Source organism: Topomyia yanbarensis, chromosome 3 (genome assembly GCF_030247195.1).
Source record: "Topomyia yanbarensis strain Yona2022 chromosome 3, ASM3024719v1, whole genome shotgun sequence".
NCBI classification, from domain to species: domain Eukaryota; kingdom Metazoa; phylum Arthropoda; class Insecta; order Diptera; family Culicidae; genus Topomyia; species Topomyia yanbarensis.
The window spans coordinates 348,976,361-348,990,793 of record NC_080672.1 but is presented as its reverse complement, the minus strand read 5'-3'; the positions used below and the strand labels follow the sequence as shown (position 1 = coordinate 348,990,793).

The 14,433-nt window shown below is 39.1% G+C and overlaps 1 protein-coding gene across 2 annotated transcripts in view; it reads right to left on the bottom strand.

The window, feature by feature from the left end:
• Nucleotides 1-14,433, bottom strand: part of LOC131692791 (calcium-binding protein E63-1) — a 255,018-nt gene that overhangs the window by 226,806 nt on the left and 13,779 nt on the right. Inside the window, exon 1 of one of the 2 annotated variants that reach the window (XM_058980062.1) lies at nucleotides 10,012-10,715. The exons of the other annotated variant lie outside the window; for it this stretch is intronic. Within the exon in view, the coding sequence (XP_058836045.1) occupies nucleotides 10,012-10,038 (27 nt within the window). The 5' untranslated portion in view covers nucleotides 10,039-10,715. Of the gene's footprint in view, nucleotides 1-10,011; nucleotides 10,716-14,433 lie in introns of those variants that run through there. 2 annotated transcript variants of the gene reach the window in all.

Here is a 14,433-nt window from a genome sequence, read left to right as displayed (position 1 = left end):
GTTCACAATGAGCACAAATAGAAAAGGTCCGAGATGACTCCCTTGAGGAACGCCAGATGAAATGTGGAAAGGATCCGAGAGTATAGATCCAAGTTGCACCGAGGCGCTACGGTTCGTAAGGTACGAGAAGATCCAATTAGTCAGCCAGTCCGGCAGTCTAGTCCGCCTTAGCTTTTCCACAGCAAGCTGATGAGGAACACGGTCGAAAATAATCAACACTTAATGTATTTTTATTGAGTTCTCAATGATTGCTGAAACTATTTCGCTGAAGTTCAGCAACCAAAATTTACTTTGCCGTTTCGAAATCAATTGTTTATTCGTTCCGGAAATTTCCTAGCTGAGTTAAGTGAGAAGGGGAACATGGGAGACTTGACCAAGCGCAGAATTCTATTATTGGCTATGACGAAGTCTATTAGTTTTTTTTTTTTTTTTTTTTTTTCCTTTTTTATTTCGACTATGTTAGTCACATTTTCTTTTTTACGTTTTAACGACGGTTGTCACGGTAAAGATAGATACGTCTACCTTTATCAAGGACACATGATAGTAAACTCGGGTGATTCGTAGTTATTCTGCCTAAGCTCGACCCTCATTATCAGAAGGCAAAAATTAAGCCCGCACGATATTAAGCCTGTTCTAATGACCCTGCCACTTCTAGTTTTCCGATCTGTTTACTTCACATCCTTGCTCTCACTTGAGTACTATGGCTCTAAGTTTCATAACTTTCCCTACCCAGTAATCTCTAGCTAATTGAATGTCGTTAAAACGTAAAAAAGAAGTCTATTAGGTTCCAAAAATTTTTCAAAAAATTTTCAATGCTTTGTAATTTTAAAAGGTAATTTTAAAAGTTTGGAATAAAAAATCCTTTTCTTATAGAAAATATTCCGTAATTAATAAATTTACGTTAAATTATGTTTTTTGTCGTGACTAACGACTTACCTTTCAATATAGGGGCCCCTTTTCAAAATTTCGGAAGAAAAATGATGTAAGATTTTGAACGCTTATATCTTTTGTTGTACTGAATGGATTTAATCAATTTATTCGGCATTTTGTCGAAAATATTTGTACCAATGTTGTATTAAATTTTGGAATATGTAGGATATTCATTATCAACGGAAAAATAGTGTTTTGAAAAATCTTTCGAAAACGACTCGGAAAAGTGAAAATTTTCAGCCCATCCCGCACAGAGCCGTCAAAATGGTGCAGCAAATGAACAATAAAATAATGAAAAGTTTATATAAAGGTCCACTACATGTTTGTTCCTATGATTATTCGTATTGGGTTGCTTGACGAGAGCAGTTGGTGGGGGAAAGCCGGGATATTAATTTTGGTTAAGCCATTAGAAGTCGGACGGAAAGGAAAGGCTCATGCACGCCACGAGAACGAGCGAGAAAGCGATAGTAGTGCATATTAGCGAAAGCGTTACGTACATTTTGAACCTTAATAACTTTTCTTCTACAAAACGGATTGCCAATCTTGTTTCATAAATCGGAAGGAAAACGTTCAATGCTTGCTACCGATGCGTTCTTTGCTATATAAAATTTGTTTAAATAGTTCGAAAACTACTTTAAATGAAATCAACATTAATGATAAAACCTATAAATAGGGGTGTCGCAGCTTTTCTCTAAGCCAGACGTGTGTAAGACGCAGTGCATAACAGACGTGCGTGGTCGTGAGAAGCTGCATCGGACGACCAATCAAATCAGCTACCATCGGAGAGAAGAAGAAAAACGTTGGTGGAGGTGGTGGCGGTGAGAAGTCCAAAAAGCCAAAGGCTAAGAAACGCAGTCACTGAAAAGGCGGTAGTAACTGCCACTAAAAATGCCACCAAAACATCGAAGGCTGCAAAGCGTACTCATTCGGTGTGAGCTGCGAAAGGGGAAAGATCGTACGGATGTACGCAGTAAAAACAATCGTCGGCAAGGTTTGAATTGTTTTAAAAGATTCCCGTCTTGTATCAACATAGTTATCTACAAACCGTCCTTATTAGGACGAATACAAAATGGAAAAAGAATTTAATTAGAAAGTTTCTTTTATTAACTGGTATTAAGTTTGCGCTTGGTAATTCTGTACTTTTACCAGTGAATCATAAGAAAATGTTTTTCTAATTTACAAACCCGAAGGTTTTTGCAAATCCTTCCAAGAAAATCAGTGAATGTGCCAACTCTGCCACTAAGCGAAAGCTACACCAAAACGAATGATGAAAATATTTTCATTTATCGAACAAAAGGACGTCCTTCCATCTGCATTGTAAAGCCAATAAATAGGAACACCATGATGAAAACCGTGCTCATTCGGTGTGAGCTGCGAAAGGGGAAAGATCGTACGGATGTACGCAGTAAAAACAATCGTCGGCAAGGTTTGAATTGTTTTAAAAGATTCCCGTCTTGTATCAACATAGTTATCAACAAACCGTCCTTATTAGGACGAAGGCAAAATGGAAAAAGAATTTAATTAGAAAGTTTCTTTTATTAACTAGTATTAAGTTTGCGCTTGGTAATTCTGTACTTTTACCAGTGAATCAGAAAATGTTTTTCTTATCTACAAACCCGAAGGTTTTTGCAAATCCTTCCAAAAAAATCAGTGAATGTGGCAACTCTACCACTAAGCGAAAGCTACACCAAAACGAATGATGAAAATATTTTCATTTATCGAACAAAAGGACGTCCTTCCATCTGCATTGTAAAGCCAATAAATAGGAACACCATGATGAAAACCGTGCTCATTCGGTGTGAGCTGCGAAAGGGGAAAGATCGTACGGATGTACGCAGTAAAAACAATCGTCGGCAAGGTTTGAATTGTTTTAAAAGATTCCCGTCTTGTATCAACATAGTTATCAACAAACCGTCCTTATTAGGACGAAGGCAAAATGGAAAAAGAATTTAATTAGAAAGTTTCTTTTATTAACTAGTATTAAGTTTGCGCTTGGTAATTCTGTACTTTTACCAGTGAATCAGAAAATGTTTTTCTTATCTACAAACCCGAAGGTTTTTGCAAATCCTTCTGAAAAAATCAGTGAATGTGGCAACTCTGCCACTAAGCGAAAGCTACACCAAAACGAATGATGAAAATATTTTCATTTATCGAACAAAAGGACGTCCTTCCATCTGCATTGTAAAGCCAATAAATAGGAACACCATGATGAAAACCGTGCTCATTCGGTGTGAGCTGCGAAAGGGGAAAGATCGTACGGATGTACGCAGTAAAAACAATCGTCGGCAAGGTTTGAATTGTTTTAAAAGATTCCCGTCTTGTATCAACATAGTTATCAACAAACCGTCCTTATTAGGACGAAGGCAAAATGGAAAAAGAATTTAATTAGAAAGTTTCTTTTATTAACTAGTATTAAGTTTGCGCTTGGTAATTCTGTACTTTTACCAGTGAATCAGAAAATGTTTTTCTTATCTACAAACCCGAAGGTTTTTGCAAATCCTTCCAAAAAAATCAGTGAATGTGGCAACTCTACCACTAAGCGAAAGCTACACCAAAACGAATGATGAAAATATTTTCATTTATCGAACAAAAGGACGTCCTTCCATCTGCATTGTAAAGTCAATAAATAGGAACACCATGATGAAAACCGTGCTCATTCGGTGTGAGCTGCGAAAGGGGAAAGATCGTACGGATGTACGCAGTAAAAACAATCGTCGGCAAGGTTTGAATTGTTTTAAAAGATTCCCGTCTTGTATCAACATAGTTATCCACAAACCGTCCTTATTAGGACGAAGGCAAAATGGAAAAAGAATTTAATTAGAAAGTTTCTTTTATTAACTAGTATTAAGTTTGCGCTTGGTAATTCTGTACTTTTACCAGTGAATCAGAAAATGTTTTTCTTATCTACAAACCCGAAGGTTTTTGCAAATCCTTCTGAAAAAATCAGTGAATGTGGCAACTCTGCCACTAAGCGAAAGCTACACCAAAACGAATGATGAAAATATTTTCATTTATCGAACAAAAGGACGTCCTTCCATCTGCATTGTAAAGCCAATAAATAGGAACACCATGATGAAAACCGTGCTCATTCGGTGTGAGCTGCGAAAGGGGAAAGATCGTACGGATGTACGCAGTAAAAACAATCGTCGGCAAGGTTTGAATTGTTTTAAAAGATTCCCGTCTTGTATCAACATAGTTATCAACAAACCGTCCTTATTAGGACGAAGGCAAAATGGAAAAAGAATTTAATTAGAAAGTTTCTTTTATTAACTAGTATTAAGTTTGCACTTGGTAATTCTGTACTTTTACCAGTGAATCAGAAAATGTTTTTCTTATCTACAAACCCGAAGGTTTTTGCAAATCCTTCTGAAAAAATCAGTGAATGTGGCAACTCTGCCACTAAGCGAAAGCTACACCAAAACGAATGATGAAAATATTTTCATTTATCGAACAAAAGGACGTCCTTCCATCTGCATTGTAAAGCCAATAAATAGGAACACCATGATGAAAACCGTGCTCATTCGGTGTGAGCTGCGAAAGGGGAAAGATCGTACGGATGTACGCAGTAAAAACAATCGTCGGCAAGGTTTGAATTGTTTTAAAAGATTCCCGTCTTGTATCAACATAGTTATCAACAAACCGTCCTTATTAGGACGAAGGCAAAATGGAAAAAGAATTTAATTAGAAAGTTTCTTTTATTAACTAGTATTAAGTTTGCGCTTGGTAATTCTGTACTTTTACCAGTGAATCAGAAAATGTTTTTCTTATCTACAAACCCGAAGGTTTTTGCAAATCCTTCCAAAAAAATCAGTGAATGTGGCAACTCTACCACTAAGCGAAAGCTACACCAAAACGAATGATGAAAATATTTTCATTTATCGAACAAAAGGACGTCCTTCCATCTGCATTGTAAAGTCAATAAATAGGAACAGCTTGATGAAAAGTGTGCTCATTCGGCGTGAGCTGCGAAAGGGGAAAGATCGTATGGATGTACGCAGTAAAAACAATCGTCTGCAAGGTTTGAATTGTTTTAAAAGATTCCCGTCTTGTATCAACATAGTTATCCACAAACCGTCCTTATTAGGACAAAGGCAAAATGGAAAGAGATGGGTTGGTAATGTATATGACATAACAGGGGTGTCGTGACCACACTTCGAAGTTATTTCAAATCTTGCAAAGCATAAATTGACATAATTTCAATGATTGTTCCTTTATGAATGAAATAACAAATTTTCAGGTCAACGCGGCAATAACTTTGCAATTTATAGAACAATTTTATATTTTTAGTTATCATATATTAACTGTCATCTCTTCCAAACAACTTAACCCTCTGCTGCCAACCACGTGGTTTTGCAGGGTTAAGGAGAATCATTGTAAAATGTCCAATACATGATTTTATGTTGTTACCTCCACTAAAACCACTTCAGAACACTCCCACCTGTCATACATGTACATTGTCTGCATGTTGAAATCATTATATGAAATTATTGACCTGTATTCAACGCGGAGAACTCGGTAATAAAATTGTTTTGCTGAATATACTAACGAACGGGATCCCCAGGAAAATTTCGCTGAGCCCGGTGAATCGAACTTAATGCGCAAAATTTAGCCATTTGAAGGAGATACAAGCAGAATTTTAAGAATATGAGCATCGCGGTTATGTCCCGGACATTACCCGCCCCTAGTTTTTCGCTAAGCGTGTTCATTTCTGTACGGAAAAGATTCCGATGGTTGTTTCGAGAGATTTTAACATTGATAGTTCAAAGCAAGAAAATATGAAATTTGTTCATTTCATGAATGAATGTCTCAACGAGCTTAGAATCCAGCGCATCCCCGATCAACGCAGACGCCAACAACAAAGGTTCTTTTCAGAACCACCATAATTATTATAAAGAATAACTTGAAACATTCCCACATATTTCATTGAGTATCATTCGATTTGAATTACAAGTCAAACGAGTAGTCACGACACTCCGGTTATGTCCTAGACATTACCCACCCATCTTTTTTTTTTTTTCAAATTTTGTATAGACATATCCACTCGACTAATAATTACATTCAAAGTACTTATATCACATCTTATTCATTATAGTGAAACGATTTTACATTAATCGGAACATTGGAATTATTATTACTAAAATTTTCACGACATCGAACGTAAGAACCAATGTTGGGGAGACTTGACCAAGTGACAATAATCTGAAGAAGGATATCAAATTTCTGATATTTACTACGCTGTGGTATCTACTGTTAATGTTAATCACGTCACACAAAAATCCCACCTAAAATACCAGTCTATATAATTTGGTATTAGTAGTCCAAGTTAGCAGTAATATGGATAATTTCGTAACGTGTGAACATGCAATGTAAGCAGTACAGATAATCCTTAAAATGAAATACATTTAAAAATCGAAATTTATGAAACGCAACCCTTTTATATTTTTTACTGTTACCTGAGGATCTGGACAATATGGAAAAAAAGGATTACAGTATGTTTTATGTCTATATTTTTTGTCCTGGTTTTTCAATTTTTGCTTGGTCAAGTTTCCCCAGGCCTTGGTCAAGTCTCCCCGCAGTTGACCAGAGAAAACGTTCACCGAAAAACTTTTATATCTTTTGCAAAAATAATTTAAAAATTCTGTAAAAAAATCATGAGCACGCACATTACCTTTCTACATCATATCTCAATGAGTTTTGAAGGATTGAAAACTTTTTAGAGAGTTATGCAGTTTTAGCTGAAAACCTGGTCAAGTCTCCCCATGTTCCCCTATATGTCAAAGTCGTTTACATCCCTGTACGCCAATGGTTGCATAATTTAATTTATTAAAATAATATAATGTTTTTATTGTGATTAAACATACAATTTAAAATTGAAAAATTAAGGCCAACCATTTGATTCATTCATGAAAAATCCGCAAAAAATCCGCAAATGCAGAAAATCCGCAGAAAAATCCGCCACTCTATTTCTAATTGCGGAAAATCCGCAAGATTGCGGAAAAATCCGGAAGGACTGTTCATGTTTTGTGCAGTCGCTACCTTGCTGTTAACGTCCGTGATAGAAAAGAAATTTCAATTTAACACCAGCCGAAATACCCCACCACTATTCCGAATCGTTGTTTCTGACTGTGCTTTGAAGCTAGCCGAGTGTGAGCCGATCTTCAAATACGGAATGTGTCATGTAGAGAAAATCGAATCTCGTCTTTGTCCACATAGTGTTCACTTCACTTGATGCGCAATACAATGACAAGCGAAGTGCTACGCACTTCCAGACAATCCGACGCGATAATATTTATTGAATAAGAATTGATGAAACATGAGTGCGACGCAGAGAAGATTTGAATGTGTTGGTATTGCCGTTTGAGTAATTTTGTGTTGTGACCGTTTTAGCATGAAACGTCTTGCTGTTAGAGCATTTTTTCTTATTACCGTAAAGGTATTACGGCCGAGTTTTGGGTGTATATACCTGTCAAATAGGCCAAATGGAAAAAGCAAAAAAAAATCCCCTGTCGTCGTTTCATAGCGATTAATCATTTTTGTGTCTTTTAGCCAGAAAAACAATGGCCATTCTTGGTTGGTTTATTTTCATTAATTAAAATGCACAAATCGTCTAAAACCTATACTGAATTTTGATTTGCAGACGAGACAGGCACGGCCGAAATGGTAGCTCCAGTGACGAATGAAGAACTACTCGCAGTGGCTAAATCCCTAGCAATGAACAAAGCTCCAAGTTCACAGTGGACGCTCTCAACTCAGTGATAAATACTGCCGAGATAGCGATCCAACGGAAAAGGCGAGGCATTCGATACTGTGCGTTAGTGACACTTGACGTGAAGAACGCATTCAACAGTGCAAGCTGGGATGCCATCGCGCCCTCGTTACACCGGCTTAGCCTACCGGTGGGTCTGTACCGGATCCTGGAAAGCTACTTCCAGAACCGCGTATTGCTATACGAGACCGATGCCGGTCAGAAAAGGGTCCCGATTACCGCCTAGGCCCGGTGCTATGGAACCTCATGTATGACGGGGTTCTGAAACTGAAATTACCTCCGGGGGTCAAGATCGTCAAGATCGACGACGCAACCTTGGAGGTCTACGGGAAGTCAATCCCTGAGGTAGAACTAACCGCAGAACACGCGATCAATACGATGGAGGAATGGATGAGCGCGAGAGGCCTGGAGCTCGCTCATCATAAGACGGAGGTAGTTATCGTCAACAACCGCAAGTCGGCACAACATGCAGTTATCCATGTGGGAGAAGTCGTGATCACCTCACAGCGGAGTCTGAAGTCTCTCAGAGTCATTATAGACGACAAGCTGACTTTCGGCAGCCAAGTCGACTATACATGCAAGAGAGCGTCGACTGCTGTTGCGGCTCTATGGAGGATGATGTCCAACAGCTCGAAGGTGTGCGCCAGTAGACGTAGGCTACTGGCAGGCGTTGCCGTATCTATCCTCAGGTACGGCGGCCCGTCATGGTCAAGAGCACTGAGGGTAACGAGTTACCTACAGAAACTGGAGAGCACCTACCGCGTGATGTGCCTCAGAGTGATATCTGCCTACCACACGGTATCACACGATGCATCTTGCGTGATAGCGAGCATGATGCCAGTCGGGCTGGTCATCCGGGAAGATGAGGAGTGCTTCGAGCTACATGGAAATAGAGGAGCCTGCCAACGCACCAGAGTGACCTCGGTCGCCAGATGGCAGCGTGAGTGGGATAACTCCTCGAAAGGTAAGTGAACCCACCTGCTGATACCTAACATATCGAGCTGGGTGGGCAGACCCCATGAGGATGTTCACTTCTATCTGACACAATTCCTGTCAGGCCATGGCTGCTTCCGACAGTATCTCCATAGGTTCGGGCACGCGGAGGTCCCCGCCTGCCCTGACTGCCCAGGTGTAGACGAAACTGCCGAACACATACTGTTCGTATGTCCTCGTTTCAATGTCGAAAGAAGAGCAAGCCTCATGCCAAAATGGGAGGGTCGTAGCGTAGTATGTTGGGACTTAGCTATCGATGCCTCGTGGCGTGGCAGAGGAGCGAAAGGGTGAGCATCCAAGTCAGTCTCACACGGTATGTTAAGGGTGAGCACAAAAGTCAGGCTCACATGGTATGAAAACGGTGAGCACCCAAGTAAACCTCACATGGTATGCCAGAAGTGGGGCCTAAGAAAAATGTCCCACATGGGATACCAGGGGGAGCGACAGGGGTGTAATAGAGTACGATTAAGAGTGAACCAGGTGATAGGGTGAGCATCCAAGTCAGCCTCACATGGTATGTTAGAGGCTAGCACAAAAGTAAGCCTAGCAAGGAATGAAAAAGGCGAGCACACAAGTCAGCCTCGCAAGGAACGAAAAGGGTGAGCACAAAAGAAAGCCTCATGTGGAGTGTTAGAGAGTGAATCAAGGTGTGACAGAGAGAGCACCCAAGTAAGTCTCATACAGGACGCATGAACGCGTGAGCGAGAGTGAATGAGTACATCAAGTACAGCCATCCCCCCAGAAGTCATACCGAGAGGTAGTCCCTGGGGAAGCAATGGCGGAGCCCAATGGAGTTTAGTCGGTATTAATGGCTGCGTCACAATAAGAGCCCGACAGACCCCCAGTACACCCCATGTGGTTGCTTGGCATCTACTAATAGCACGAGTACTGGGCTAGTACGTAAATGTATTCTCCATTGTAAAAAATAGCAAATTTCACATCATTTATTTGTCTCTCTCGGTTTTTCTGCTGTAAATTTTATGTATTGGACATTTTGGTCTTGAATGCATAAACATCACAGCAGTATAAAAGGGACTGAAATGAAAAATATGAAAACTCTGTATTTTACCAATTTGAACCTACAGTTCAACAGTTTGTTGTTACCAACAAGCCGAATTTTTCTGTTTGAAATAAGACTTTTACCAAAGAGATGTGCGATACCTTGATAAATATACACCAAAAACAAAACAAGCATGCTTCGAAGTGAAAACAATGGGAACACCAGCGACAATCCTAGTCTAGTATTCTGTATCTACTAACCATACTAATGATACATGTCCGAATACTAAAATATGTTATTGTAGAAATAGTTACTTATCTACCTTGATTTGTTGGTACAATCCGCTCATTCGCACCACGTAAACAACCGACACCCACAATTTTGTCCTGTTATGATTCCCACACTGTACACTGCACTTACTTCAAAATTACTTCTTTGTAGTATTTTCTCTCACACAAAGATTTCCCAATTTCTTCCCAACACTACGTGTTTAAGTTGCAAGAAAAAAAACCTTTCATCACAAGATCTCCCGCCACAGATTGTTGTTTATTTTTAAAGTCGCTCCCGTTGTCAACAAAAATTTTGCTAGATCACCTACACAACACAAATCTGTTGGAAACGGCGCATTCACTCGTAAAACAGCTATTAAAGATTTTTCCTTTCTATTTCTTCTGCTGGGATCGATGTTTACTTCCACTTTGCCGCCACAAAGAACACGTTGCAAAACCGGTTGTATCCTCAGTTGTTTGAGTTCTTTTTCTGTTCCTCAGGTGCACTCTCCCAGCCGCTTAGTGGAGCACATTGAAGGTTAAACCTGACCGTTGACAACGTCGTTCACTTTGAAATGGTCGATCACCTTTCCGAGCGATGCTACGTGCGTTGGGACACTACACTTGTTCTGCACTACCGATTGGCAGTGTATTTCACTGCGATTTCTTTTCGTAGAAGATCACCCGGCGAAATCCTGCCAAAGTTCTTGAAATGTATCAATTAAAATTAAAATGCTGTTTTAACGATCGACTACACCCGTTGATAGAATGATACTCGGCGAAAGCCGGACCGAATAGGGGGAGGTTCAGACCGAGTCCCTTACCAGACACGACACCCGAAAATCGTCGTCGTGAGATATTTGTCTGCTTAACGTGCGCGTAGATTACAGAGACGAAAAACAGCGAAGAGCACCTCCCGCCTTTCACACCTACCTACATATATTTATACGGAAACATGTCCGTCCTAGCGCGCTGCCGCAGTCGGGCCGTGTGTGAAAAATAGATGTGCTATCGTCGCTGTGATCATCATCAACGAGTTTTCGCCGAAGAGGCCGGTTTAGAAAAAACATGTCAACTGATTCCTATTAGGTATAGATAGTATCGGGGTGTCGGATGCAAGGGATTGCCGGTTTTCATCTCGAATGATTTTTCTCAATTTACTATAGCGCGGTATCTATTCCTCTATTCCGCATTTTTACTCTAATGAGGGAATAGTTTTCTCTTTTATGATTTAAGTTCTGCTTGCTGCTTTTATCACCAATTGACCCATCGGCGCAAGTGTCATTGGATACACTACATGCATAGTCGACCAAACCAATTTTCTTCGATGGTTTGGTTCGATGGACATTTGGTATGGTATTGCGGCCTACAAGAACGTTAAAAATTAATAGAAATGTTTGAAGAGATTTTGTATAATATACAAACTTCGACATCGGTTCTGAAGCCTTGCAGAGCTTCGGTACTTAATTTCCAAGAGAACTTTCGGGATCAGCCAGTTGCTTCAAGAGTTGACGCAAGTTGTATGGCAGTTTTAGTGTGTTACTGGGGCCAATTTTTAGCTAGTATTTGACGTCTATCTGGTCCAAGTTGTTGCTAGTTACTGATGAGATGAACCCGGAACACCAAATCCAACTTTATCTATTTAGATGGCCAAGCATCGTGCGTCTCCATAATGACGCATATTATGGAGACGCATGGCATTTTAGTAGCGAAATATGTAACATTTTTATAGCACAGTAAAATTTCTAGCTTCGATTATTGAAAAGATACAAGTATTTTTAATTTCAAAGATTGAATTTTTATTTATTTATTATTTATATTTATTTACAATTGAATTTAGCGAGAGACTCCAAAATGAAAAATACCATGCGAGATTAACCCTTGCAAGTGTAGAGTTTTTTTTCTATTTTTTCTGTAGACGAGATGAAGAAAATATCCCTTCATTTATGTGAACAGTTTTGGAACAAGCACATTTCAAGATGTATTATCAATACAGTTGCATCCAGATATTTAAAAAAACACGACGGATTCTACGTTTGTGACGATACCTTTTCCGTTTCGGTAACTCGTCACAGTACCGGATTAAACTCTCTCTCATATCATAGAGTTTCCGTAGTTCTATTTGTGATGGCCTCGAGAATGCAATCATTATGCTTAAGAATTTGGGAGATAATCAATATAGAACCAGCAATATTCGTGTTTTAGTTTAATGAATAATACAATGAATCATTCTTTCTTTCATGAGCTGTTCTTCAAGAATTTTCTTCTTGGACAATTACATCTTGCATGCATGAAGAACTAATCTAAGTTAACCCTTACATGCCCCAATTTTTTCTAGCGTTCATAGAGTTCAAGAAACACGAAAAACCCGCTTTGAAAGATGCTTCTAACGCAGTGCTGCAAGCTGCTCAATATTTACCTTCTGGTGCTCAACACAATTCTCCTAGAAAATTTTAAATATTCTATATGCTAGGAAATGATAGTCGACGGTCCAAATTGATACGTTTTATCAGTTTTCAATAATAATGAAAAATAATGATGATATATAAAAATTTCATTAATCAACGCTAACTGTAAATATCTCTGGTAGTACTGCTTCAGCAGAGTTATATCAGACTAATAGCAATAACTTCAGTTCTAAGTTCTAATATTCCTAGTTACTTGTTTATGTGAGTGAATTCTGCCTAAAACGAAAGTTGTAGCAGTTTAAAATCGTTGTTGTGTACAAACAACATTCATATCCTAATACAAAATAGTCCGATTTTAAACAGAGCATTTAAACTATTTTAGAGATGTGCAATTTATTCATTCGTTCATTCGATGTGCATTCGTTCTGCATCTTTTATTTGAGTTAGGATTTCTTGAGGTATTTTCAATAGAATAAAATGTTGATCGAATTTTATCAAATTCAAATATTTGCGCTCTTACCACTCGAGGCTGTCACCACAAAAAAAAATATTTCATTAAAGGATACTTCAACATGATAATTTATGCCTAACGTCCATTATGCCAATCGTCCATTATGTCTAACGTCCATTATGTCTAACGTCCATTATGCCTAACATACGTATGCCAAACGTCCGTATGCCTAACGTATTTATGCCTAATGGGGTACATCCAGCACTGGTTGCCTGACATGGTAGAACTCGATAAAGGCGACTTCCGTAAGCATAACCTCCATTTTCACCTTCAGCAAATGTTTCACATCACGAATACCTTATGCATCTTATGCGAAAAGATCGGAAGTCAATTGTCTCCGTATTTGGTTGGAGCACCACCTCTTGCATCTGCGACTCACTCATCTCGACAGATCACCACTGCCAGAATGAAAGGTCACACAATATGAAAGGAACTATTGTTGTTACACTCAGCATACTGAATAGGTATCGAGACCGCTGTCTTTAGTGGTTCGAATAGCAATCTTCCTCAAAATTCTCTCATTAATTTGTTCAAACCAAACAAGATTAAAATTTGTGAAGAGTCACCGAAAAACATTTTTTTACTTAAATTTATCTCTGAAAATTTCAGGAGGGGCTTTAGTCCCCTAGCCCCTTCTCTGGCTACGTGCCTGGTTTTGTGCTTATCATACATAAAAACGGTTTCAAACCAATTTTCTCCTTAGGGAGTACGCTAACGCTTGTTGAATTTATCTAATAAGTTTCTTGAGGGTAACATTGTCCCACATGATTGGAGACAAGTGAGTGCCATCGCCATCCAAAAACCTGGAAAACGAGCCTTCGACCACAACGCGTATCGACCGATTGAAATGCTGTCCTGTATCCGGAAGCTCTTCGGAAAAATGATCTTGTTTCGCCAATAATTGGGTCGATGCGATTGTGTCCAGGCTGATACAACCAAGCTTAGGCAAGTGTTTAAAGCTTTAATCCAGGTAAGCTTTCAATTTGGATGCCCTAGTTGAGAGTTTGTATCCAGGCGGAGGCTGACAGCATCCAATCAACAGCGCTAGACTATTGTTTTCAACAGAAAGTCAGTGCGCCCAAATTGCTTTTTTAATTGAAATTGCGATGAATTAATTTTCCGTGTGCCTGGTACTTTCCCGCGTTTTCTTGTATTTTTGTATGTTCTCGGCGTCCTTGCGAATAATTATTTTGTTTTTGTGCTAATATTTTTTGTACGCTGAGATCTGATGTGTCCACTACCAGAGGGCAGTGAAATATTTGCACGTTGTCGTATTGACCTTTCTATTCCCGTAGAAAAAGAAAAGGCGCAGAGTTACTTCACGATGAAAGCAAAATATTTTGCACTGCAAAAATCGGTCGAGGTTAGGTATGTTGTGATGAAAACAAACTAATTTTCTTTGACTTGAGTTTGCATCCGTTGTTGTAAATAAGCTGTCAGAAATCTTAATATGCTGAGAATCGGCTACGAAACATGTCTAAATGTATATGAAACAATATTTTGGCTTGCAACATGAACTGTGCTGTCTGAACTGTGTGTAAACATTTGTGCAGTGC